This window comes from Lepidochelys kempii, chromosome 7, assembly GCF_965140285.1.
Source record: "Lepidochelys kempii isolate rLepKem1 chromosome 7, rLepKem1.hap1, whole genome shotgun sequence".
NCBI classification, from domain to species: Eukaryota; Metazoa; Chordata; order Testudines; family Cheloniidae; genus Lepidochelys; species Lepidochelys kempii.
In genome coordinates, this window is record NC_136386.1 from 14,535,856 (window position 1) to 14,561,088 (window position 25,233).

Genomic DNA, 25,233 nt, shown 5'->3' on the forward strand with positions numbered 1-25,233 from the left:
ATACACCTACTTCATGAACCAGCCCTGGTGTTTTACATAAGACTAAATTAGGAGAATGTCTTGTATTCTCTAGAACAAGTGGTTCAATGGAGAGTTTGACCTAATTAAAAATGTCTCCCAAAGAGAACCACAGAACTGCATTCCTGTGAAACAATGGGCCCTGCTGTTGTCACTGAGATTTATTATTGACCTACTAAGCTTTCACAATAGCTGTCTGCATCATAAATAGCATTAGGTTAAAAAGCTTAACCAGTTCACATAACTAGAATGGATGAACACTGGGGTATCGTTCAACTCTGTGGCTCACAGGTGCTGCACAAGAGATTGAAATGAATAGCTTCTGTAGCTGTTTGGATCATTTCCAGCATCAGAAGTTTGAGTCTTGATGCAATTATTTACATTAGGATTTTAAGATTTTATAACCCGAATAAAATAAAGACTGGAATGTTCTAAAAGTAGGGATCTGATTGCTCCTTCCAGTTCATAAACGCTGGCTCAGTCCTTCAGTCCAGGATTGCACAGGCAAAAAGCTGCCATTTGCATGGGTGAAATCTTTGCTTATGCAAGGAATGTAAGATTGATAGCCACAAAAGGAAAAAGAAAGATCTAAAATCTCACCTATTATAGAATTTGAGTTCTTATAATTTCACCTGAGGCAATTTATATATGACATTCCAATATAACTATGCCACAGAACACACTGTACAAATTATGTAGATTTTCTTCATTTGATTGTGTCATAAATATAAAGGGAAGGGTAAACCCCTTTGAAATCCCTCCTGGCCAGGGGAAAGCTCCTCTCACCTGTAAAGGGTTAAGAAGCTAAAGGTAACCTCGCTGGCACCTGACCAAAATGACCAATGAGGAGACAAGATACTTTCAAAAGCTGGGAGGAGGGAGAGAAACAAAGGGTCTGTCTGTCTGTAGTCGTCTTCTTTGCCGGGGATAGACCAGGAATGGAGTCTTAGAACTTTTAGTAAGTAATCTAGCTAGGTATGTGTTAGATTATGATTTCTTTAAATGGCTGAGAAAAGGATTGTGCTGAATAGAATAACTATTTCTGTCTGTGTATCTTTTTTGTAACTTAAGGCTTTGCCTAGAGGGGTTCTCTATGTTTTTTAATCTAATTACCCTGTAAGATATCTACCATCCTGATTTTACAGGGGGGATTTCTTTATTTCTATTTACTTCTATTTTTATTAAAAGTCTTCTTGTAAGAAACTGAATGCTTTCTCATTGTTCTCAGATCCAAGGGTTTGGGTCTGTGGTCACCTATGCAAATTGGTGAGGCTTTTTATCCAACATTTCCCAGGAAAGGGGGGGTGCAAGTGTTGGGAGGATTGTTCATTGTTCTTAAGATCCAAGGGTCTGCGTCTGTAGTCACCTAGGCAAATTGGTGAGGCTTTTTACCAAACCTTGTCCAGGAAGTGGGGTGCAAGGTTTTGGGAAGTATTTTGGGGGGAAGGACGAGTCCAAACAGCTCTTCCCCAGTAACCAGTATTAGTTTGGTGGTGGTAGCGGCCAGTCCAAGGACAACGGGTGGAATATTTTGTACCTTGGGGAAGTTTTGACCTAAGCTGGTAAAGATAAGCTTAGGAGGTTTTTCATGCAGGTCCCCACATCTGTACCCTAGAGTTCAGAGTGGGGGAGGAACCTTGACAGATTGTTTTGTCTATTTTTTTAAAAAGAGCAATTTGGGGTTTTTTTGGGAAGTGGGAAATGAACAAAACAAAAAGGAGGTTTTATAGAGTCCTTTCATAACAAAGGGTATCCTAAGGCTTTCTTCAAAGTTATGAGTTAGATGCTAATAGTAATAGTAGCCATGTAGACAAATTGTGCAGTCAGCTGTAACTTGCAAATAGCATTAAATCTTGGAACCTGTTGCACTGAGAGAAGGAATGTGTGCCGGAACTCATTACTTCATGTCTTATTCAATACAGTGCTAGCAGTTGCCACCCATCTTGCTATGTTTCACGACCTCCCCTTTTTATGACTCTTGGGATGCATGTAATGAACAAGCCTAAAGTATAACAGTAGGAAAGGTAGGAAGGGGTAAGCCTTGTCCACCTCTCCATTTTTGGTTGTGAGGTCTATTTAAGTTCTATATTAACATTGTTTCACCATATTAAGTTTGCCTTTCTGCTTTTGTAATCCCCACTGAGTATTTCTGTGGTGTATTTAAAATTCTATGCAAATTTCTGTGTTTTTTTCCCTTTGATTTGTTGTTTATAGACACAGTGGGAGGGGAAATATTCAATGTGGCATATGAGGAATTAGGTGCATATCTGTTATGAACAGCAACATCATTTGAGACAAATTCCCCAGGCAGAACATTAAAAAAGCATCCTAGCTCTTTGAGATTTCTTGGGTCTATCAGCAGGAACATATAAAGATGGACACAGCAGTATTTAAAGTGTAGTGATATCAAGTTTCCATTCAATTTAACATTTGGTGTTTGTTATCAAGTTTGTTTTTTTCATCTATTCTGTCAAACCTTTCTCTGTTCCCTCATCTCAGGCTAAATGGGATTTATAAAGCTGTTGTCTTTTGTTTGAGAAATCCTAATTGTTTTATCTGATTATCCAGGGAAAGTATCGAAAAATATTATTCAGGTTCTTGGAGACCTCTGCTGGTAATATTTTTTTAAATCCTTTCAGGTTGTGTTTGTTATTTTAAAGTAGGGCAAATCTACCTTTAAGAAAAACCTGAAACACATCTGATTTTAGTACAGTCCTGAAGCTCAGACTGAGTTTTTTGAAACGTTCACTGGGGTTTTGTGCAGTGGACTAGAGACAAACCTATGTCAATGTGGTTTTGTGGAGATAACATAAACTCAGTGGTTTTTCAAGGTTTCCAGGAAAACTTGAGAGTTACAGCAGAAATTTGCTCTCAGTTTTGAGTATGGATAATATAAGGGTGTGAAAACCTACCTAACACAAAACTAGAAAAAGGTTTTCAGACACCTGCAAACAACAAATGCCAGTTTTCACAGAGATCTATTTAGAAGATGAAGTATGTGAAGTCAGTACTTTAAACGCTACTGTATTAAGGTCCCAATCCTCTGAACTCTTATTGACATGAGATGCTTTTTTCTACACATGTATCCTTTATTCACGAGTAGCTCGGGTTTTGCAGGATCTGTCCCTAAACTAGCAAGGGGCCAAGATGTGGTGTTAGGATCTGAACTTAGATCTGAATAGTGCTTGAATATGGCTCCTAATGCTCCCAAAGCTTAAAGGGTTTTGATCGAGAGCTGTGACCCAGCAAGCCACTTAGGCCCAGTTTGTGAAAACATCAGGAAAGTACTAACTTCAAGCATGCCAGCAGTCCCATTTATTTCAATGGCACTTCTCATGTGCTGAAGTACTTCATTTCTGAAGATGCAATTTTTTTTATTTAATACTTATATTAAAAATAAAAGTTGGGAAACGAGATCCTGATCCTGTTCCCATTAATTTCAAAAGGAGCAGAATTGGAACCCTAGGGAAAAAATCCCCAAAGCGAATCCAATGGTATTAAATATGTGATTCTTTGAGGAAAGCTATTTGGGGGGTTTGCTGGCATCTAGAAAATAGACTCTTGTTTACAAACATGTGGTTTTATTCATTACTTTCTGCACTGCAGCACCACCTAACTGGATTCAGAAAATAAGTGATGCTCACAAAGCTATAGAAGAAAGCATCTTTTGGGAGTGTAAAGCGAATGGGAGACCAAAGCCTTCATACAGCTGGCTAAAGGATGGTGAGCCATTGATGCCTCGGGTAAGAATATTGCTGAAGAATAATATCCTTTGTTCTTTGAACGAGGTTGCCTTTTGCAGAATGTTCTACAAGGATTCTGCTGATTTGGCAGCTTTCTCATGTCTGCATAGTTCACTGCCTTTGAAATAGAAGTGCAAACAGTGACTGAGCCTTAAAATTCAAGCTAGAGCATATTTTCTACCTTCATGGGTCAATGCCATTATATGACATTGAGTTCCTGTATTGAAGAAAAATAGTCCCTTACTTTCTGTAGGATGGTGGGGAAGGCTTCAGGACAGGTTCAGAAGAGATTTATATTAGGGAAAATAGGGTATATGAAGCAATTATACTTTTTCAACTGTTTATAGCTCTGTGGAATGAGTAATTCATAATAGTAATCTGATGGTTGAGAGGCCCCAGTAAAATCAGGTACCATGGGGTTTTAGGACATAAAATGATTTTCATTTGATAGTTTTCAGCTGAACTTCAAATGTTAATGAAACTTTGGCATTTCCTCCAGTCTCTAAACAATAATCCAATTTCTCTTGTTTAGAGTTGTTCCTGCATAGGTGACCAGAGACTTGACCTGCCATTAGCAGTGCCATGAAGAACTGCCTACAGATTAGCAATCCATAGAAGTGGGGGATAAAGCTCACTCTCCCACCGCCCCACTCCTTCTCTCGCTAGAGGGCAACTTTGAGTCCCATTATTGTCTCAATTATACAGCAAAACTAAAGCAAATTACTAAAGGGTTATCAGGGTAGCCTGCATTTTTCTCCCTCCACTTAATGTGAAAGGACATGGCTGCCTAGATTTGATCAAGTCCTAATAAAGATTGCACAAACATTAAATTGCCACCCTGCAGCCAAGTAGAAAGCCAATAGCTCTTTATATTACTTATTTTTTTAAAAATGGCAGAACTCCCAGGAGGGAGGGAGCATTTTGCTGTACTTATTAAAACTGATAATATGAGTTCCATATCCTTAGGCTGACAAATGATACCATGGTCTTTTGTTCCACATGTTAATTTTACTTCATGCTGGTCACTAGCAGATGGTCTTGTTCTTAAATCACGTTAGTGGCAGAAATAAAGGATCATTAAATTATTAACATCTACATTTTTTTTCCAGTAAACTGCAGCTGATTTTAAATGTTTCTCTCTGCACTACCTAAGATGATTACTATTCCTATTAACCTTCAGAGGGCTACAGGCTAATAACTCAACTGTTTTAAATGTTCTCAAGAATGTATTTGACCATGATACACTACCTTAAAACAGAAGTGCATTTTTAGATTCAAGTTTATCTCTTTGAAGGGGATATTAATCTGAATGGTTTAGGTATTAAATCAATGAGAACTCAAGGGAGAGTCCTCCCATTTAAATTGCATTTACCAACTACGGTATTGGTTTTTCCATTTAACGTCTAACCTGATATAAATTTAGTTGACAGACAAATAGATTGTAGCATGTAAATTGTTCATATTACTATTTTTTCTTGTACCCTGTGATGTAAGAGATGACACAGCTGCTGTAACATAAATTCTAAGGTGGGGTTTCCTTATTTATTTTGTTGTTCTACAGGACAGAATTCAGATAGAACATGGAGCACTTACAATAACAAATGTGAATCTGTCAGATGCAGGCATGTATCAGTGTGTAGCAGAAAACAGACATGGAGTCATTTTCACCAGTGCGGAGTTGAGTGTAATTGGTGAGTTTCCTTTCCTAAAAACCAAAAATCTCATGTTACCTATACCAATGTTGCTAAGCTTAAATGTCTCAGCCAAGAGTACATCAGTATACCTCTGGCACCAAGGAAACAAGTGTAATAACAATTATTTAGGCAGATGGTTATACACGGAACAAAGAATTCCTCACATCACTCCATCTTGTTGTTAATACAGGTACCTGAGCATGGAAAATTGGTGGCCTACTACCCACCTCTTGGTGTTTAGAAGCCCCTATATCAGCCTTTTAATAAGACAGTGGGATCCAGTGATAGTGCAGTTGGGAACTGATCCATGTTGAACTCAATAAGTCTGTCTATTGAATACAGAGTCTGAATTTAATCCTCTTTAGGAAACTTTGCAAAACTTTCCTCTTTGAATAGCCTTTTCACCCTAAGAATGACACAACGCTGACACCCTTTTCAACCCCTAAATCCCTAAAATACCTCTACCTTACACAGAGTTTTGACACCATAAAAAGGGAAGTGCCAGAGACTCTATAACATCCAGTAGGGACTTCATTATTGCTACTGATTTTATGTGGAAAGCAGTATAAAACCCTCAGACAGAACGAGACAGACTGACTTCAGTGGGTCATGCCCATGTTATATATCAATTTCAGTGAGCATAATGACAGCTATAAATTGTGTCAGTGTATTGCAATAGTAAAACTGCACTTCTTCCTGTATATCTGCTTACAGTCAAATTGTTCTATGACTACACTACAAGAGGGTTCCACTGTATGCATTTTTGTTTTGCGACAGTCTGCTATGAGTACGCACTGAGCAGCTCATTTGCCAAATGATTGTCAATCCACACATAAAAAGTGTTATGCGCTCTGAGGTCCATTCAGCAAGTAAACCCATTGGGCCTGATATATTGGCCTCTATTGCACTGGAGTACATTAAGAGTAACTCACTGAAGTGGAGTTACGCCTGGTAAAACTGACGTAAGCAAGAGGAAAATCAGGGTCAATTTGTGTAATGCTAGAGCAAGTCCAGAATAGAGACAGGCTGGTTGTTGGTCTTGCATATTATACAATTCCATTTAACCAGGGGTTTTGGCTATCCCTTCATACCATGCGATAAATAGAGTTTCAAATAATGAGGAGCCAACCAGTCAGTTTTACAAGGATCCATGGACTGAGCCTCAGACCATCACTTTGAACTAGAAATCTTGTCTCCTTATCTTATCTGCAGAGGGGGAAGCTGGAGCACAGAGAGACTAATTCTGATTCTCCTCTCACTTATCCTGTTGATAATCAGGAGTAGCCCCATAGTATTCATTGGCAGCATAAAACTGGTGGGAGATCACATCTAAAGGGACTTCCAGGAGGTGTATGTCAGAGTCAGGGATAGAACTCATGTCTCCAGACTCCTAGTTCTGCACTGAATTAGAAAGCTGCCCTTTCTTCTTCCTTCCTTCAGCATAAGCTTGTGAGTAGCTAATTTGCTCTCTTACAATGCTGGGAAAGTTCTTTCCATCAGAGAGAAAAGAGGGAACCAGTAAAGAGGTCAGATTACATGCAGCATTTCCAAGGAGAAACTAGAGTTTCTGATTAAACAATCTAGTCTTAGGAGTTTTCAAAGAGAATGTTCAGTACCGTTGTTTGATTTGCTTTGTCCTTAAGAACAAGGCATGAGGTATGTTCTGCACATCACATTTCAATGTAGGTCGTCCTTTTATCAACCTGAGAGATGCCTACATAGAAAAAAACATTTTCATCTGGAAGTTTGCTGCTCGAGGAAAGTACAATCATGTTCAACAAATTAGGCTTCACAGTGATAAGATTTATTGGGCATGTTGCCTACTGTATAAAAGAAATCCAGATAAACCTACTGATGCTTTTCCAGTCTATTCAGAACTGTTATAAAATGAGCCTTGTAAGGTAGGCAGAAACTAGCATAAGATAAAGACCCAGATTCTTCCCTGCATGCAGGCTGCACTTGGTATAGGGGGCATGTCTAGGGCTTACCTGTGCCCCAATAATCTCTGGATGATAAAATGGCCTCTTGGAGCTGTTGGCAGCTGATGTCATTTAGAGTAGCCCTGAGACTGCTCTCTCATTCCTGTGGACTGGACAAAATTCACAACAGCCCTAAGATCAGGAGTACAAAAACATGGCTGAAAGTCACTTTTACTTTTCCAGTGTTTGGCTGCAGCCCAGGCTCTAGGCCAATATATTGTGGAGTTGGTGGGTGATCCTAACAATAGCCCCTAGAGAGGAAAGAGTATAGTGCAGTGGGTTCCCATATTGACACAGGAAACATGAGGAAATGGGCAAGAGCAATAGCTTCCCATATCCACACAGGAAACAGGGATGGATTTTAGATAGCTTTTACCCTGATACTTCACCTCTAAGAAAATCCAACTCTTCAAGGTCAGCATCTGTTAAAGCAGCAAACAAAATCCCTGCTTCTCTATTCTGTCTGCCTCTTCAATAAATCCCTGTGCTGGTATGACACTCTGCCTGTCTGATAGCAGTCCTATTCTGCATTATACCCCATTTCTTCAGGGCCTGTGCAAATGTAATGGGTAAGCAAGGAGTGCCCGGGGTCTTTACATACGGTGTTTTACATCTTCATCAAGCTCAAATGTAGAACAAGTCTAAGAGAGCTGCTCATGCATAACTAGCAAATATCTTAAAGAGTTAGCCTTAAAAACCTGCAGATTGAGAGAAAGATATGGTTAATTCTAGATTTGCTTTGTTCACATTAAGGTTGCAATGACTCTGTGCTGTTAAGGAACTGATCCTCCTTCTATATTAAGACCAGTTCTTTGTTCCAGATAAATGCTTGAAATAGAAGGACTAGTAGAATACTGAAAAACCTGCTTTACAAATATATTGGTGACTCCAAGACCTGAGTTCAATTTTCTGTGATTCCTAGGGTTATATTATCTCTTCACAAATAATGTAGGCTGTTGCTCAGTATTCGGTATCTTATATGTAAATCATAGTAGTTTCTGTGTGGTTGTCTCTCTCTCCCCGCCTTCCTCCCCCCTACATAAAATGACAAGAATGATGATTCTGCAATGAATGTGGTGTTCATTATTTTCCAGTTTAGAAAGTTACAGCCATCTCATACCATCCGGGAGCAAAAATGCTAGTACTGGGTGTCTCAGGCTACTATACATAGAACACATGTCTGCGAGTAACAAAAGTGAATGGTCAATGCAAATACTTTGCAAGCAACCCATATTCTGAAAATTAGTTGTCTAAACTGTTCAGTAAACATTTATAAGTAACTGATCTACCCAAAGATTGATTTCCAAATTATTTTTCAATAGAAAAAAAGTGGCACATTTCATTTTAAAATTGGTAATTAATATTGTTCTCAAAGAGCAATGTGACCAACTCTGATATATATAGTATATTAATATGCAGAGGTCCTTACTGTGTGTCTTCTATTTTGAAAGGTTTTTTGGCACCAGTTTTGTTTTTCTGGTTCTTTGATCGTCTCCTATATAACGTATTGTACTTTCCTCTATGCCAAAATGAAACGATCCATCTATGATCACACATAAAAGGCAAGACAGCTCAGATGTTAGTTGACTCACTGATTCACAGAAGTTGGAGATAGAAGAGTTGTCTTAGGCCATATAGTCCATCCCCTAATCAGCATGAAGTTATTCCTTATCCTATATTCTTTTTGCACTGGAGGCAGAGTGGATGGCAGAAAATTGAGTGGCAGAGAAGTGAGCTGTAGCTCACGAAAGCTTATGCTCAAATAAATTGGTTAGTCTCTAAGGTGCCACAAGTACTCCTTTCTTTTTTCAAGAAACTGAATTTCTCCTGGGTTCCACTATCCAGTTTTGTGCCACCCTATTGCTTCAGGAGCATTGTAGACATAGGCCTAGTTTGACTTCTATATTTGGGGGCGGCAGCTCCATTCCAGACAATGGGGCTATGCATGGGGGGGGGGGGGAATTCCGTGCCTACCCGAGGCTTGCAGTTTCAGGGATGGAGGGGGCAATACCTCCCCCCTCCCGTCCCTCCCCAAACTACAGCCATTATTTTAGCCATTATGTGTAACATCTACTTGATCTACAAACAGTGAATTAAAACTCTCCTGAAGTAGCGGAGTGACACAAAACTGGAGAGCCAAGCCAAATCTTTGGGCTCACTTCTACAATTATATGCCATAACATGAAAAAGTTTTTAATTTTTGCCACAAAGCATTCTGGCGGCCAAGTTCGATATATTATCAAGCAGGAATTATTTGCCAAAACAAACAAGCAAACAAAAAACCTGCATCCGAGAAGGGAGTTGTGAGGACCATCATGCATTGGAACAACAGCAATAGATTTGAAAATAGAATGCAAAATCAATGTTATAACTCTTAAAAGTCAAACATGGTGCCAAAGCATTGTATTCAAAAGTATAGCTGTATGAAATGTACTGTGAAATGAGTCTAATGTGATTAGTACACCTGTAAAATAATCATATTGAATTAGTATACTGCATTGTATCTTAGCTAATACAGTAAGACATGTAAGATGTAAAAGTAACTTTTTTGTAGTTGCAAAAGTAGCAAATTTAGTATGTTATCAGTTGTGGGGGAGATGAGGTCTTTTCTAATTTGTCCCATTTTGTAGGTGTCACATTTATAGGGCTGACTATTTTTTAAACTTGGATTTGTGCATACATGTTAATTATAGTCAATACAGTGTGTACTCCATAATTCAGTTTAATTCTGGAAGTTTGTTGAAGACATTTTAGCAAACAAAATTTACTGTATGCTTAAAGATAATTCAAATCACAAACTCTGGGCTTGGCACTCTATATTAAGTCCTAGTACTTTCCATTATACTGCACAAACCTTCCATGTTAGGCCCAGCTGACAGGCTATACAGTGAGCATGGAGAGAATAGATCATTGTTCCAGGTGGTCTGTGGATTTGTGAATGAAGTCTTCAGGGGACACCTACAAAATGTGCTTTTTGTTTGGTTTGGTTTTTCCACGCCTGTGGTTTGAATCATAAAACATTTTTTAAAATAAAACTTGAATTTCTACTGAAATGGACCAAACTTTCAGCAGGCTTCCTTGCATCTTCCAAATTTCCAGACACTTCTGTTTGTATATGCCGGTGTAGGTGATTGTTCATGCAAATGCGTGCATCGGTAAAATGTGCAAATGTATTTAAGGAGGCCTGAAGTAAATGTTGCTGTGTAACAAGATTTTTGTTCCCCAAAGCCTAGAAGACTTACAGATCGAGGGGGAGGGGGAAAGTGGGAGCACCAAGTTCAATCAAAAAGCTTCATTTTGGGTTTGAGACAGATTGACAAAGATGTATTTGGTCAGCTGAAAAATATTTATCAAACCCTTTCACTGTCACTATGGGTGTTAAGTTTGATTCTGAACACAATGAACATATTTATGTACTATGGGGCTTATACTGACCTAAAATTGGCTTTATACAAATGTAATTCCTCTGACTTCATAGTACTTCTAGCTTATTTAATGTAAAAGGAGAATCAGTTCTTGTATCTATACAAAACTATGCACTTTATTTGAATATAAATGTTACTTTTTCTGACTCTTTAAATTATACTATTAGCATGTCAACATCTGCCAAGAGCTCCAACATGATGGAAACCGAGATATCACTTTTATTTGGCATTCTTTTAAGTATAAAGTAAATTGTGCTATCTCAGAAGCCGCTCTGGAGTAATTGTTTACAAATGCTGATAGTTTAATGCTGATCACGGTATCTACAATAAAAAGTGTTAGAACAAGAAACATTTATGTAAAAAAAAAAAAGCTGAGAACCTAACATAAATGTCCCACTAAATTCCCTGAGTCACTCAACGCCTCTTCAAACTACAGCATTTATTGTCCTATATTATGTGTTCCATTCCATAATTATGGCAACAGTCACCTCCCTGCATACTATTGTGTTATGCACACACAATACTGGCGAAGAGATCTGTAATCTCCTGTGTACTGTTAGGCATCTTAGCATACTTTCATCATCACCACACACTGTTATGTTATGAACATGGAAGATTGACACCCACTGCACATATAAGTATTTCTGATGTGAGCTTCTCCAAATTGCACTATATAAATGGAGCTTGATTCCTAGCTGGTGCAAATCAGCAAGGTTCCATTGACTTTATTAGGGCTACACTGATTTACACCAGCTGAATATTTGGTCCATGATCTTTAGGTTTCATTACCAATAGGTTTTGCTATTAAATATATCTTTCTAAATAAATTAAGCTTTTAAGCACAAAAGTATCTATTTTCCTAAGCAATCTGCATGTGTAGCTCCTGATGTTGATAATTATGGAAGTTACAAATGTAAATTGGTGAGAGGATACACCAAAATATTCTAATGTTAAAAGAAACCCGATTGCTTCTTTCCAGAGTGAATTCTAAGCTGCTTCTACTTTTCTTTTTCAGCTTTGGGTCCAGACTTTTCCAAAACTCTCTTGAAAAGATTAACTCTTGTTAAAGTGGGCGGTGAAGTAATCATAGAGTGTAAGCCTAAAGCTTCCCCCAGACCTACTTATACTTGGAAGAAAGGAAAAGAGATCCTAAGAGAAAATGAGAGGTAAACTCTTAAAGTAATCATTACTTTTGTTAGCTTGCTCCAACCCAAGGGCTTTCAGCAATGAAAGCTAAAATGGTCATTAATAGCTTCCTGGAAATGAATTGCAAATAAATGTAAAAACACCTAGCCCTGGTCTACACTAGGACTTTAGGTCGAATTTAGCAGTGTTAAATCGATGTAAACCTGCACCCGTCCACATGATGAAGCCCTTTTTTTTTTTACTTAAAGGGCTCTTAAAATCAATTTCCTTACTCCACCCCTGACAAGTGGATTAGCACTTAAATCGGCCTTGCCGGGTCGAATTTGGGGTACTGTGGACACAATTTGACGGTATTGGCCTCCAGGAGCTATCCCAGAGTGCTCCATTGTGACCGCTCTGGACAGCACTCTCAACTCAGATACACTGGCCAGGTAGACAGGAAAAGAACCGCGAACTTTTGAATCTCATTTCCGGAGACTGCAGGAACTGTGGGATAGCTACCCACAGTGCAACGCTCTGAAAGTCGACGTTTGCCTCGGTACTGTGGAAGCACTCCGCCGAGTTAATGCACTTAATACACTTAGAGCATTTTCTGTGGGGACACACACACTCGAATATATAAAAACGATTTCTAAAAAACCGACTTCTATAAATTCGACCTAATTTCGTAGTGTAGACATACCCTTAGTGTTCAATCTGTGGTATTTGGGGTGGGAGAGCTGCTCCTCTTGTGTTCATCCCAAGCTCTGTATAGAGTTTAAAAAAAAAAAAGCCCTGCCAAGAAGCTTATCCACTAAAGATATAGTCGAAAGAGCAAATATTTGCCTTTGGATTGCTCCAAATAGCCATAGTTCTTCAAAAAGATTTCCCAGGAGATCCTCTCCCTGAAACTCTCAACTGCAAATTATTATCCCCTTGTAAATTATTCAGTCTCCCAGCAAACAGCAATTATTTGGGGTAAAAAGAAAAGGAGTACTTGTGGCACCTTAGAGACTAACCAATTTATTTGAGCATAAGCTTTCATGAGCTACAGCTCACTTCATCGGATGCACGATGCTTATGCTCAAATAAATTGGTTAGTCTCTAAGGTGCCACAAGTACTCCTTTTCTTTTTGCGAATACAGACTAACACGGCTGTTACTCTGAAACCTATTTGGGGTAAGTAACTAGTTTGGCAATTGTAATGTCTGACTTGGAGACAGTACTTTCTGAGTGGCCAAGTCACATTTATTTTATTCCAAGGATGATATTTGCAACTGGCCTCAACATGGCCTCTAAATTTGCACATGCACATTCCGCACATGCAGTCAGGTGTTGGTACTGAATGTTTTTATATCTGATGGCTTTATCTACCCAATTTGTGCAACAGTGGTGCTTGCAATTATGCACAGGAAAAAAACTGAAACCATTCTTTGAAAATTTGTCTCAAGGAATTTATGAGATAGTGTTACATGCCAATTTTGGTGGCATTCACTCAATGAGCAGATTCCTGTACTGCTAGCAGATAGCTGAATTTTATAGCTCTTAAAATTAATGCACATAATTCTATGTGTTTATTAAAATATTGTCAATGAAAATATACTTACATTCAAGACTTCTGGTGCTGTTGGCTTTTCACCTGCCCACAAGGATGACTTTATCCTTCATCCTTCAATTAGGCATGAACGAAATCAGCAAATGCAGAAGTGCCCAAATCCTACTTTTAAAATATGTACCAACCTTTTTCACAGCTTAGACTGGCTCAGGTTTGGTTCACCTGAAAGTCTATCCTCATGCTTTGCTTTATCTGAACTGCTTACCTGTAATAACCCCATTCTCATTGCAAACATTAGAATGGTATGTCAAAATTTAGGCTCATTTATGGCCAGATGCTAAAACAAGGGTGCTCATTGCCTTGCAATAAAACAAGGGTGTTCATTGCGTTGCAATATCTGACATTTATTTATTAAGCTATTGCATTATGTGCTGTTTGCTTTGAACTCTCAAGATGCCATTTTCAATAGACCAGTCATTTTGCCCACTCCCTCTTTAAAGTGGGCTAGACTGCACATTTAACCCATTGAAGTAAGTGCAAGTTGTTCCTGGATGAGCCCTGCAGAATTTCATTCAGTCTTATCCTGTGGATAAAGTATAGAGCTACCTCCACCAACTAGAATCTGAGGCAAGTCTAGATTAAAGTTATAAAAAAGTGTTTAGGACTCGCAATGTATTGGGTTTTAAAACGGAGATATCTTGTTCTTCAGACAAAAGACTTTAAAGAGAATAGAAAATGTTGAACAATTAAGCCTTTACTGTCTCAGAATTGTGAGCTCACTGTTCTCCTTGCATTCTGCACTAGCCAAACTCTGTATCTGAAGTTTGTATAAGCATTACCTGTGCACATTTTCTCATGTGTGCTGATGGTGGGGTGACTGGGGGTTAGTTTATTTGGACAAAGGGCTACTATCTAGAAGGGAAAATATACGAATATATTTTTCTCATCTAAATATGTACTCTCACTGTGATACAATGCTGACCAAGCACAATTCTTTGGACTTTAACCTTTCCTCCCAGAAGAAAATATGAACTAAAACATGAAAACTATACTTTAACTCCTATAGTTACTATTAGAAAAAGTTTAGATACAGAACAGTTGGAATTGGAAGGTAATAGATACCATCTGAATTTAAGCAAGGGTGGCTCACCAAAATATTTCATGAAGGTGAGATCATTTTGGCTTCTAATGGGAAAAAAATAATCAAATACATGAATAGTTCAGCAGGACACATTAACTATAGTATATTAACTACTCATTCGTAAAAGCCTTAACAAATCACAGTATCACATCTGTTCCATGTAACTAACTCATATTCACCAGAGAGAGCCAGATGCAATTGTGGAAAAAATAGCAAAGAAGATAATGATGACTAATGCAAGATCTGAAACATGATATCACTACATTCTTTCATATGGACTCAAATAGAATTACTGTTCTTCCAATTATTTTTCCCAGCCCTAATGCCTTAATAAGACATTTTTCCTTCTAAGTTTCCCATACTATATTTATTATTACAAATACATGATAGCCTACCTGTCCAGATGTAAAACTGGGTACCATTGGGGAGGTGGCTGCTTGGAAATATAAAAAAGTCTCTCCTCTGCTACATTTCATTTATTGTTAGAATGAAATTCAAACTCAAACGTTTTAAAGTCACTTAAAAACTTTTGGGGGGAGGGATAGCTCAGTGGTTTGAGCATTGGCCTGCTAAACACACGGTTGTGAGTTTAATCCTTGAGGAAGCCATTAGGGATCTGGGGCAAAAATTGGGGATTGGTCCTGCTTTGAGCAGGGCACTGGACTAGATGACCTCCTGGGGTCCCTTCCAACCCTGATATTCTATTTTGGGGGGAGGGATAGCTCAGTGGCTTGAGCATTGGCCTGCTAGACCCAGGGTTGTGAGTTTAATCCTTGAAGGGGCCATTTAGGGATCTCGGGCAAAAATTGGGGATTGGTCCTGCTTTGAGCAGGGGGTTGGACTAGATGACCTCCTAAGGTCCCTTCCAACCCTGATATTCTAGGATTCTATGAAAATGTTGAGAGGGTTTTTTCCATTGCACCTGCTTTTCATTTTTCCATACCATGGGCTGTGGTCCTGTCCCCTTCCTGGTGTTTCTGAATGCATGCAGATCAGATCTCGAGTCTTGCAGTTACTTGCTTTGGGGTGGAAATATGCAGTTCTCTACACAGTGAGTTAGTGTGCAGCAAGCCAGGGTGTGAATCTACAATGTACTATCCTGCTGCATGCTAACTGACCACATGGACCCTGCTACTGTGCACTAACAATTCTGTAGTATGCTGTAAGAATGAGGAGTACTTGTGGCACCTCAGAGATTAACAAATGTATTTGAGCGTAAGCTTTCTTGGGCTAAAACCCACTTCATTGGATGCATGCAGTGGAAAATACAGTAGGAAGACACAGATATATAGATACAGATATATACACACACAGAGAACATGAAAAAATGGGTGTTGCCATACATACTATATCTTCCTACTGTTAGTCTCTAAGGTGCCACAAGTACTGCTCGTTCTTTTTGCTGATTCAGACTAACACGGCTACTACTCTGAAACCTGTAGTATGCTTTGACATACTAGCCATGTAGACAAGCCTTTAGACCAGGTCCTGAGTTCACTACCCCATATATACTAACCATTTATCACTCTGCAGGTCCAAATAGATTTGTGGACATCTGCTTGATCCTCCCTTCAGGAACCCATGGCCAGTGATATTGAACAATAGCCTTCTTCACACAAAGTACTCTTATTTAGCAGCTGGAACAGTATGTCAGAGAAAAATAGATCTTGAAACAACCAACAGTCTGCATGGGTATTTAGCCTTATCTAACCTTATGCTTCCCCTCAAGCTATGTTAGATAGGCTTTCCCTATAAGGTACAGGAACAGAGACAATCCAGCTTTCATTCTTCTAGCAAAGCTCAGATCCTCCAGTGTGTCTCTCTTTGACTGCTTCAAGAAAGCTCCATCCCCTTTCTGTGTAGGTTTCTGAGCCCACTTACCATATTGGTCAATAGTTTTTCTGCTTACAAGCCAAGATATGGCATCTTCTGGTGTTTCAACCTGGGTTTTTCCAGTCAGCTGGATCTCACACTGAAAGGCCACCTCCAGTTCACCCAGCTGCAAAATGGGTACCTTATGCATCAGGTTATGGCAGTCAAAGACAGTTGGATGAGATGCTGGCCACATCACTTCCTTGTGTGCTGTTGGCTGTGAAACTGATATGCCTTAACCCTGTCAGCTTGATGAGCCATTGGCTCAGGGGAAATTTGACTTCTGACTTTGGATCTTTCAGCAGGGCCTATCCAGGAGAATGTCCCTGCAGTGGCTTCTGCTCCATTGTTTGGGAAATTAAACCCATTCATTCTCAATGGGTTATAATCAGAGGCCTGATTGCTGTCTCCCTCTTGCGGGAGGGTGTTGAAACTGCCTGATCCCCGGCTTAGTCTAACATTCCATCTTAGAAGTCAAGCACACAGACCACATTTTAGATACAGATCAAAATAGGCAATTTAATACAGAAGCCTTATGGTCATATTTGATTACACCAGGCACACCAAGGGTGAGATTCTCAAAAAGAAAAGGAGTACTTGTGGCACCTTAGAGACTAACCAGTTTATTTGAGGTGCCACAAGTACTCCTTTTCTTTTTGCGAATACAGACTAACACGGCTGTTACTCTGAAACCTGTCAAGGGTGAGATTGTTTGCTTTGCCTCTAAGAGACTCAGCACAGAACTCACAGCCTCAGAGGAGGGGGAGGCTAAAGTGGCTTTAAGCCATCTTTGCATCTTCACAATCCAGTTGCTAGATCACCTCTTCCCCCCATGTAATTTAGACAGCTTTAGGGGCCTAAGTTACAGCAGCCACCCTGGCTGCCCTCTCAGCAGCAGCAGTGCTCAGAATCTGTACAGCCCTGCCATGCCCATCCTGCCTCAGCTCATCCCTATGCCAGGGTTTTCAAGAAGATCGTCATAGCACAGTCTTATGGATATCTCCTGCAGTGCCTGTGCCAAGAGAATCCTTTGGCAGGAACCAGGGCATCGTAAACCCCTTTATGTCACTGCAGCTGTCTTATCAGGCCCAAAGAGGCCAGAGCAGGAGTGAGTTCTGGGTTCAGACTGAAACTGAAAATACTAAAGGTCCAAAGGCTTGTGGTAAATCTTCCATCAACTGGAGCCTTTAAATCAGGGATGGATGTCTTTCTCAAAGATATGTTCCTGTTCAACCACAATTTATTGGACTTGATGCAGGACTCATTGCGTGAAATTCTCTGACTTGTGTTATGCAGGTCAAAGTAGTTGATCATGACGGTCCTTTCTGGTCTTAAATATATTGAAATCTATGGAAAAAAGAGCATAAAGAATAGCTGTTGCTGAGATATTTTCTTCTGGGCTGGAAGCAGAAGTTTTGGGTAGCATGTGAGAAAAGCTGTTCCCACAAAATTTCCAGCCTAGTCAACACTGAAGATTTGTGAACTTTGGACGAGCATCTGAACTTCTGGATACCTCTCCTCGCTGAACCTCAGCTCTGATGCTGTGGAGGTTCATTGGTGTGGATAGTCCTTCCAATTCCAAGAGGAATTAAAAACAATGTTAATGTGCCAGTTCCCTGGGATGCTTTGAATTCTGCCATATCATGGCAATTGTTCAAGTTCCTACCTTGAGGCTCTTGTGACTTTGTAGACAGAGTGTAATATTAGGGAATAACGTCCAGAGGCGGGAATAACGTCCAGAGGCAGAAATAACATGCATCATGTGCTGCTAGGAATCCTGTTCTGGGGGCTACTGCTGTCCAGGAGGAAGAACTAAATGTAATGCTTAGTGTTTGCCCAGAAGGCACAGCCTATCTTGAAAAAGAAAGCTTTATTGCTTTAGGTTTTGTATTCTTCTCTGGAGGCAGAACTACTGTGTTCTGTGCCTTAATGAACAACCTGCCCTGGAGGTATCTCTGAGTGGTGTTTGAGAGCTCTACCATTGTGTTATTAGGAATTCTGCCCTGGGGTACAATTATATTATTGCAATCATTAAAGGCAGTTCATCTCCATAATAATGGAAATCCTGCCTTGGAGGCATAACTGCATCAAAGTAACGTTAGCAGCCTGGCTCCAGAACCTAAATTATATATAGCTATAGCATAGATATAGAAATGTTGCAAAATCAGCTCTGGAAATAAAGACTGCTCCTACATAGCTATGGATCCAGAGTTCATTACCCGTTCGTGGTGCTACATGAACATCCAGACACATTATTCACAGCCCAGAGCCTATTATGTTCTATGGGCAGCACATAACATAATCCTTGTGCATAACCACATTACATATGGCTGAAGCATCCCAGTAGAGGATTTCCCTAACCTGGGGTAACTCTTAGTAATTCAGTGCTACCACCGCAGATCCCATCCTCCAAGCCTTTGGCGTAAGGGTTATGGCCAGACATCCTCGATTCCGGCAATTTGTGGTTCTCAGAGTAGACCCTTGAGACTCTGAGCACCTGGCAAAATGTAGAGTAGGCTTGCTGCTCTACCTTATGCTAGATAGCTCTGTGGATCGGGAAGAGGAGGTTACAAACTTTTGCACCACCACCTTCCTGAGCTCTGCCAAGCAATTTGGCCCTATAATTTTTCAAAAGTACAAGTAGACTAGCAGCAGGGTCTGAACCAGATCGACAGATCCCAACACCGTGCGGGAGAGAGAGTTGACGTGGGCCCTACCTTTCTTCTCCCTTCCCTACCCTTTTGGAAACAGAGCTGGGGCTCTAAACATTGAACAGTTAATGAGAGCTTTGGTCAGAAGAAAATGCTAAATGAATTGTGGTAACTATGGAAACTGAGCCATGTTCAGTTGCAGGGCCTGATAGTGCTCTCAGTTACACCAGTGTAAATCAGGAACAACTTCACTGGACTGAATAGTTACCCCAGTGGGAGGCTGGTATAAATGAGAAGAGATTCATATTCTTAGGGAAAACTCTTCTCTTAAACTCTTGCACCTTTCATGCAAGTTTTTGATTAAGCATTTTATGTTTCACCATATTCCCTATTTGTGACAATCATTTCTTAGCATTAAATGCCGTATACAGTGTTAGGATATAGATATTCAGGCCTGTCTATAAAGGCCTATACTCTAAGAATTTAAGTATATTCTTATCACTTGGCTAGTTATAGAGGTATAAAGAAAGAATCAAAATCACTGTCTGCCGGTGTAAGGGCCTTCTCTTACTGTGACAGTCTGAGGCCCTGTGCTTAGGCTAAGGCCCTTGGCTAAGCAGCAGAGGCAGCCATAAGCTGGGAAGCAAACAGTCACATCCTCACATTCCAAACTAATCACATTGAAATAAGGTGCTATTGGGCTGTTAGGAATACAATCCTGTCCTGATAATGCCTATCGCCTCCAGAGAAAGGGAAGTGCCTAGAAAATGTAAAAAGGAAACTTAGTTTGATAAGTTTCAGAGTAACAGCCGTGTTAGTCTGTATTCGCAAAAAGAAAAGGAGTACTTGTGGCACCTTAGAGACTAACCAATTTATTAGAGCATAAGCTTTCGTGAGCTACAGCTCACTTCCTCAGATGCATATCGTGGAAACTGCAGCAGGCTTTATATATACACAGAGAATATGAAACAATACCTCCTCCCACCCCACTGTCCTGCTGGTAATAGCTTATCTAAAGTGATCATCAGGTGGGCCATTTCCATTACCAGCAGGACAGTGGGGTGGGAGGAGGTATTGTTTCATATTCTCTGTGTATATATAAAGCCTGCTGCAGTTTCCACGATATGCATCTGAGGAAGTGAGCTGTAGCTCACGAAAGCTTATGCTCTAATAAATTGGTTAGTCGCTAAGGTGCCACAAGTACTCCTTTTCTTTTTTAGTTTGATAAGCATCCTGTCTGGCAAGAACTCACTTATCAATAGCTGGGATGTGAAATCCTCATTTCTTTGTTTGTTCTATCACTGTAGTCCCCATTTCCCTATTGTTTGTCTGCATACTCTCTGTCTGGTTCTGTGATTGTTCCTGTCTGCTGTATAATTAATTTTGCTGGGTGTAAACTAATTAAGATGGTGGGATATAATTGGTTACATAATCATGTTACAATATGTTAGGATTGGTTAGTTAAATTTCAGGAAAATGATTGGTTAAGGTATAGCTAAGCAGAACTCAAGTTTTACTATATAGTCTGCAGTCAATCAGGAAGTGTGAGGGTGGGGTGGGGAAATGGGAACAGGGAATGGGGGTAGGGAATTGGAATCATGTTTTGCTAAGGGGGGGAATGGGAACAGGGACATAGGTAAGGCTCTGTGGTGTCAGAGTTGGGAAGGGGGACACTAAGGAAGGAAATTGGAATCATGCTTGCTGGAAGTTCACCCCAATAAACATCAAATTGTTTGCACCTTTGGACTTTGGGTATTGTTGCTCTCTTTTCATGCGAGAAGGACGAGGGAAGTAAGTGCGTGAAGGAATAAGCCCCCTAACATACAGGAAGACTGAGTTGGGGTAGTCATGACAGACTTGTTCCTACAGGGTTTCTGAATCCTCTCATAATAATTCAGTTACAATGTTAGATAGATTTGTTACCTAAATTTGTATTTTAAAACCTTTATTTTTCAGGTGATCTTATTATAGAAAGATTTACATTTATTTATAATGACAGTATGGTTCCTGCAGGGAACTTACTCTGTTATAGATAGAATGCCTGTTCTGGCTCGAGCATACATGGGTGTAAATCAGAAGTAACTCCACTAAAGTCAGTGACTATAGTGGTTACTCTTGGTTTACAATATAAGAGAGAGAGAATCAGGCCCTGGGTGACTACAGATAAATCCAGGTGGTCTATAGAGCGCTGTCAACTAAAGCTATGATGTTCAGGCACAACCATGCCCATATTTCAAATTGAGTAAGAAATACCCTATAATTTAGGTACCTATCCAACTGAACTATGTAATTATATCAGAAAGCATATTTTTAAATATTTGTAAATATATATTCCCCTTTATTATAGTATACTCCTCCATTGTCCAAATAATTATAACGTTGCACAGGCCAAAGAGCTTGCAAGCAGTACCATATATGCTAAATGGATAAAGTTTGGCACCTTCAGCCACAGGAGCATTGCAGTTAGTACAGTATGATTTATTAATCTGCATTACCAAACTCACTGAAGCCTCACAGTTGGGTTTTCTTTAAATACCTTATTGCATTTGTGTGTGTTTGTAATATATGGAAAGAATATTTGTCTGAACTGATCTTATTCCCCAGCATGTACCTTGCTGTTGATGGGAAATCATGTCGCTGTTGAGGAGTGTTGGGCAAGGATTAGAACATAGGTCTTGCATCCAGAAGTTATGCGTTCCTTTTCCTGCTCCATCATGGATGGCCTGTCACTATCTCTCTCTTTCCCCCTCAACTTACACCCTTATATATTGGGGATAATCACACTTATGTACTTCACATGGGGGCAGGGGTTTATGGGACTAAATGAATGTTTGCAAAGCACTGGCAGTCTTCAGATGAAAGGCACTGTTTTAAGTGGTAGGTATTCATTTTAAAATATCAGTCTCTCTGTACACACATCAAAGCTTATTACTTTTCCATGACCAGACACAAAAAAAAGAATTTTTAGTAACTGTCTAAATGCCAAATGCTACTCCCCACACATTTCTGCATAGCTCCAGTAAATAGCCTTTGTAGGGATAATCCAAGAAGGGTTTAGTTGAAGGAAATCTTCCCAAAAGCCCCAGAGCTTGTTGTGGGGGTGCTGTGCAGCCATTCCACTGATGTTTCTATAGCCTAAGGACAATAATGGCACATGAAAGCCCTGTACACCCCCCTATCTGAAAGAATTTAGCACTATGGAACTGCATAATGATGAATCTGCTCACTGCTCTCCACCCCCTAACTCCTGCTGTGTACTGCTTCTGAAGATAGGCACTGTAAAGCAAATCTCCACAGCACAAAGGGTGTACTCGATCGGCTTTCATGGCAGCTCACAGCTAGTAGTCCCCACCCCTGCCCCCACTGCAGAACCATAGTGAATCAGTTGTAATTGAACACCTTCCATCCCCATGAAGGAGATGACCACATTTGGCCCTTACGCAGGCTAGGATTTGGACGTGCTTTCTTTCTCCAGGTGTAGGTAAGTGAGAAATCTTGTTTTCCCTTTTCAGACTTAGAGCTGTGCAATATGCAAAGATGACAAGAGACCCTATGTTATGTCTTGCCTTCAGATCAGTCATTCATCCTTTTCCCCTTCCATCACACATTGAGCTCCATGGTCTATTGTTAGTTATCCAGTTTGCCAGCTCATATCAAAACCAGAGCTTGAGCATTTCCAAACCAGTTAATATTCTGTTAAAATAATTAATATTTAAAATCCACAAATGGGGGGCTGGTGTTCCTAATGTTTTCCTGAAAGACACTGAATATTAAACTGACGCTGCTACCAGACACACATGCACAGTGGCACAGAAAACTAACTTTCCTTTTATGCCAAAAAAGATTACTCTCCTCCCATTCTGGCTCATGTTAAGCTCCTTTACCATTAGAATACTCTCCTTTGTATGAACATACAGTGTGTGAATTGTTTACTTGGTTCATTTGTAAGGGGAAAAAAATCATAAAAAGTAAATGATGTTCAGGACTGCTGGCAAAGAATGTGAAAGTGTCCAATTAAACAGCCGCTCACAAGGACTTGTATAATAACAACATCTGTTATCTTAATTAAACAAGTTTCTTTATAAAGGGGCCTTCACGGTGCGCTTTGTTACAGCACGATCTGACCTAGATACTCTAGGTGTGCTTGCTATCTTCATGGGAATTTTCCCAGTTGGTCCCATTTATGTTGCAGCCTTGACAAGCGTGGTGATATATGAGCGCACAGACACAAAACCGTATTGTTTAAGTCCAGAAGGTTTTCTTTTTTATGAAATCTAGTAAAAACAAAGAAATGCAACATTCAAACTGATCTTCTTCTGAGCATAGGTAATGCAGTGCTTGGAGGTCTGGCGCATCGCTCCTTAAATTTACACTTCTGCCATATGAAGGCTTGAGGGGACAAGCTAAGGTGATACAGTAGTATTTTCAAATATGCCTGAGGGCCAGATTTTTAAAGATGTTGGGAATTAGGCATCTATCCCTAAGTCCAATTTTCAAAAGTAACTAAGGAGGCTACGTCTCACTGAAAGTCACTTAGGCTCCTGACTCCCTTAGCGTGGCTTTTGGAAATTTTACTGATAGTGCCAGCACTGACATTTGGATTTCTTTGCATTGACGCCTTTGTGTCACAGACCATCTTTACATAACACAGAAGACCACAAATTGTATATGAGTCAACACTGTGATGCATTGGCAAGAAAGGGAAATGTCACTGTGGGATATATTAACAGGAGTCCCATATGTAAGACATGAGTGGTGACTGTTCCACTGTACTCTACAATAGTGAGGCCTCAGCTGGAGTCAGCCCCAGCAGAGCCTTCCCAAAAATGTGGGGCCAGGGGCTCTGCCCCCTCCGTGCCCTACCCCTCCCCTTCTGCCCGAGGACCTGCCCTTGGCCAAGCCAGAAGCTGGAGCAGACCGTGAGCCACAGACCCTCCACCTGCCTGGGATGGGAGGGGGGCGCACATCAGCCCCCAGTCCGTGTCCCCACCCTGCGGGTCCCCTGCCTAGGGCAGGTGGAGGGTTTATGGCTCCCAACAGCTGTCTGCACGGCTCTTACCCTGACCCAGCTCTGGCTGGGGTACGGGGCCTTGGAACCGCAACCCGGTCATGTTAAGAGCTATTATTTTCCTTGTTGGGCCTGTCCTGTAGGACTACAGGACAGGCCCAACAAGGAAAGTAGGCCCTACTATGGGACAGGCCCAACAAAGAAAATAACAGAACACCACTGGCCATCACATACAGCCCCCCAGCTAAAACCTCTCCAGCACATCATCGGCAACCTACAACCTATCCTGGAAAACGATCCCTCACTCTCACAGACCTTGGGAGGCAGGCCAGTCATCACTTACAGACAGCCCCCACAACCTGAAGCAAATACTCGCCAGCAACTACACATCACACCACAGAAACCCTAACCCAGGAACCAATCCCTGTTACAAACCTCATTGCCTACTCTGTCCCCATATCTACTCTAGCGACACCATCAGAGGACCCAACCACATCAGCCACACCATCAGGAACTCATTTCGCTGCACATCTACTAATGTTATATATGCTGTCATATGCCAGCAATGCCCCTCTGCCATGTACATTGGCCAAACCAGACAGTCTCTATGTAAAAGAATAAATGGACACAAATCAGACATCAGGAATGGTAACATACAAAAACCAGTAGGAGAACACTTCAATCTTCCTGTACGTTCTATAACAGATTTAAAAGTAGCCATACTTGAACAAAAAAACCTCAAAAACAGACTTCAAAAAGAAACCGCAGAAATAAAATTCATTTTCAAATGTAACACCATTAATTTGGGCTTGAATAGGGACTAGGAGTGGCTGGCTCACTACAAAAGCAGCTTTGCCTCTCCTGGAATTGACACCTCTTCATCAATTATTGGGAGTGGACTACATCCACCCTGATCAAATTGGCCCTGTCAACACTGGTTCTCCACTTGTGAGGTAACTCCCTTCTCTTCATGTGTCAGTATAATAATGCCCGCTTCTGTAATTTTCTCTCCATGCATCTGA

At 40.4% G+C, this 25,233-nt stretch overlaps 1 protein-coding gene across 9 annotated transcripts in view; it reads left to right on the forward strand.

Moving 5' to 3' along the window:
• Nucleotides 1-25,233, forward strand: part of LOC140914094 (contactin-4) — a 664,334-nt gene that overhangs the window by 540,466 nt on the left and 98,635 nt on the right. For all 9 annotated transcript variants that reach the window (XM_073351153.2, XM_073351159.1, XM_073351157.2 and 6 more), the window contains 3 exons: nucleotides 3,625-3,761; nucleotides 5,323-5,452; nucleotides 11,875-12,025. In XM_073351153.2, the coding sequence (XP_073207254.1) occupies nucleotides 3,625-3,761; nucleotides 5,323-5,452; nucleotides 11,875-12,025 (418 nt within the window). The remainder of the gene's footprint in view (nucleotides 1-3,624; nucleotides 3,762-5,322; nucleotides 5,453-11,874; nucleotides 12,026-25,233) is intronic.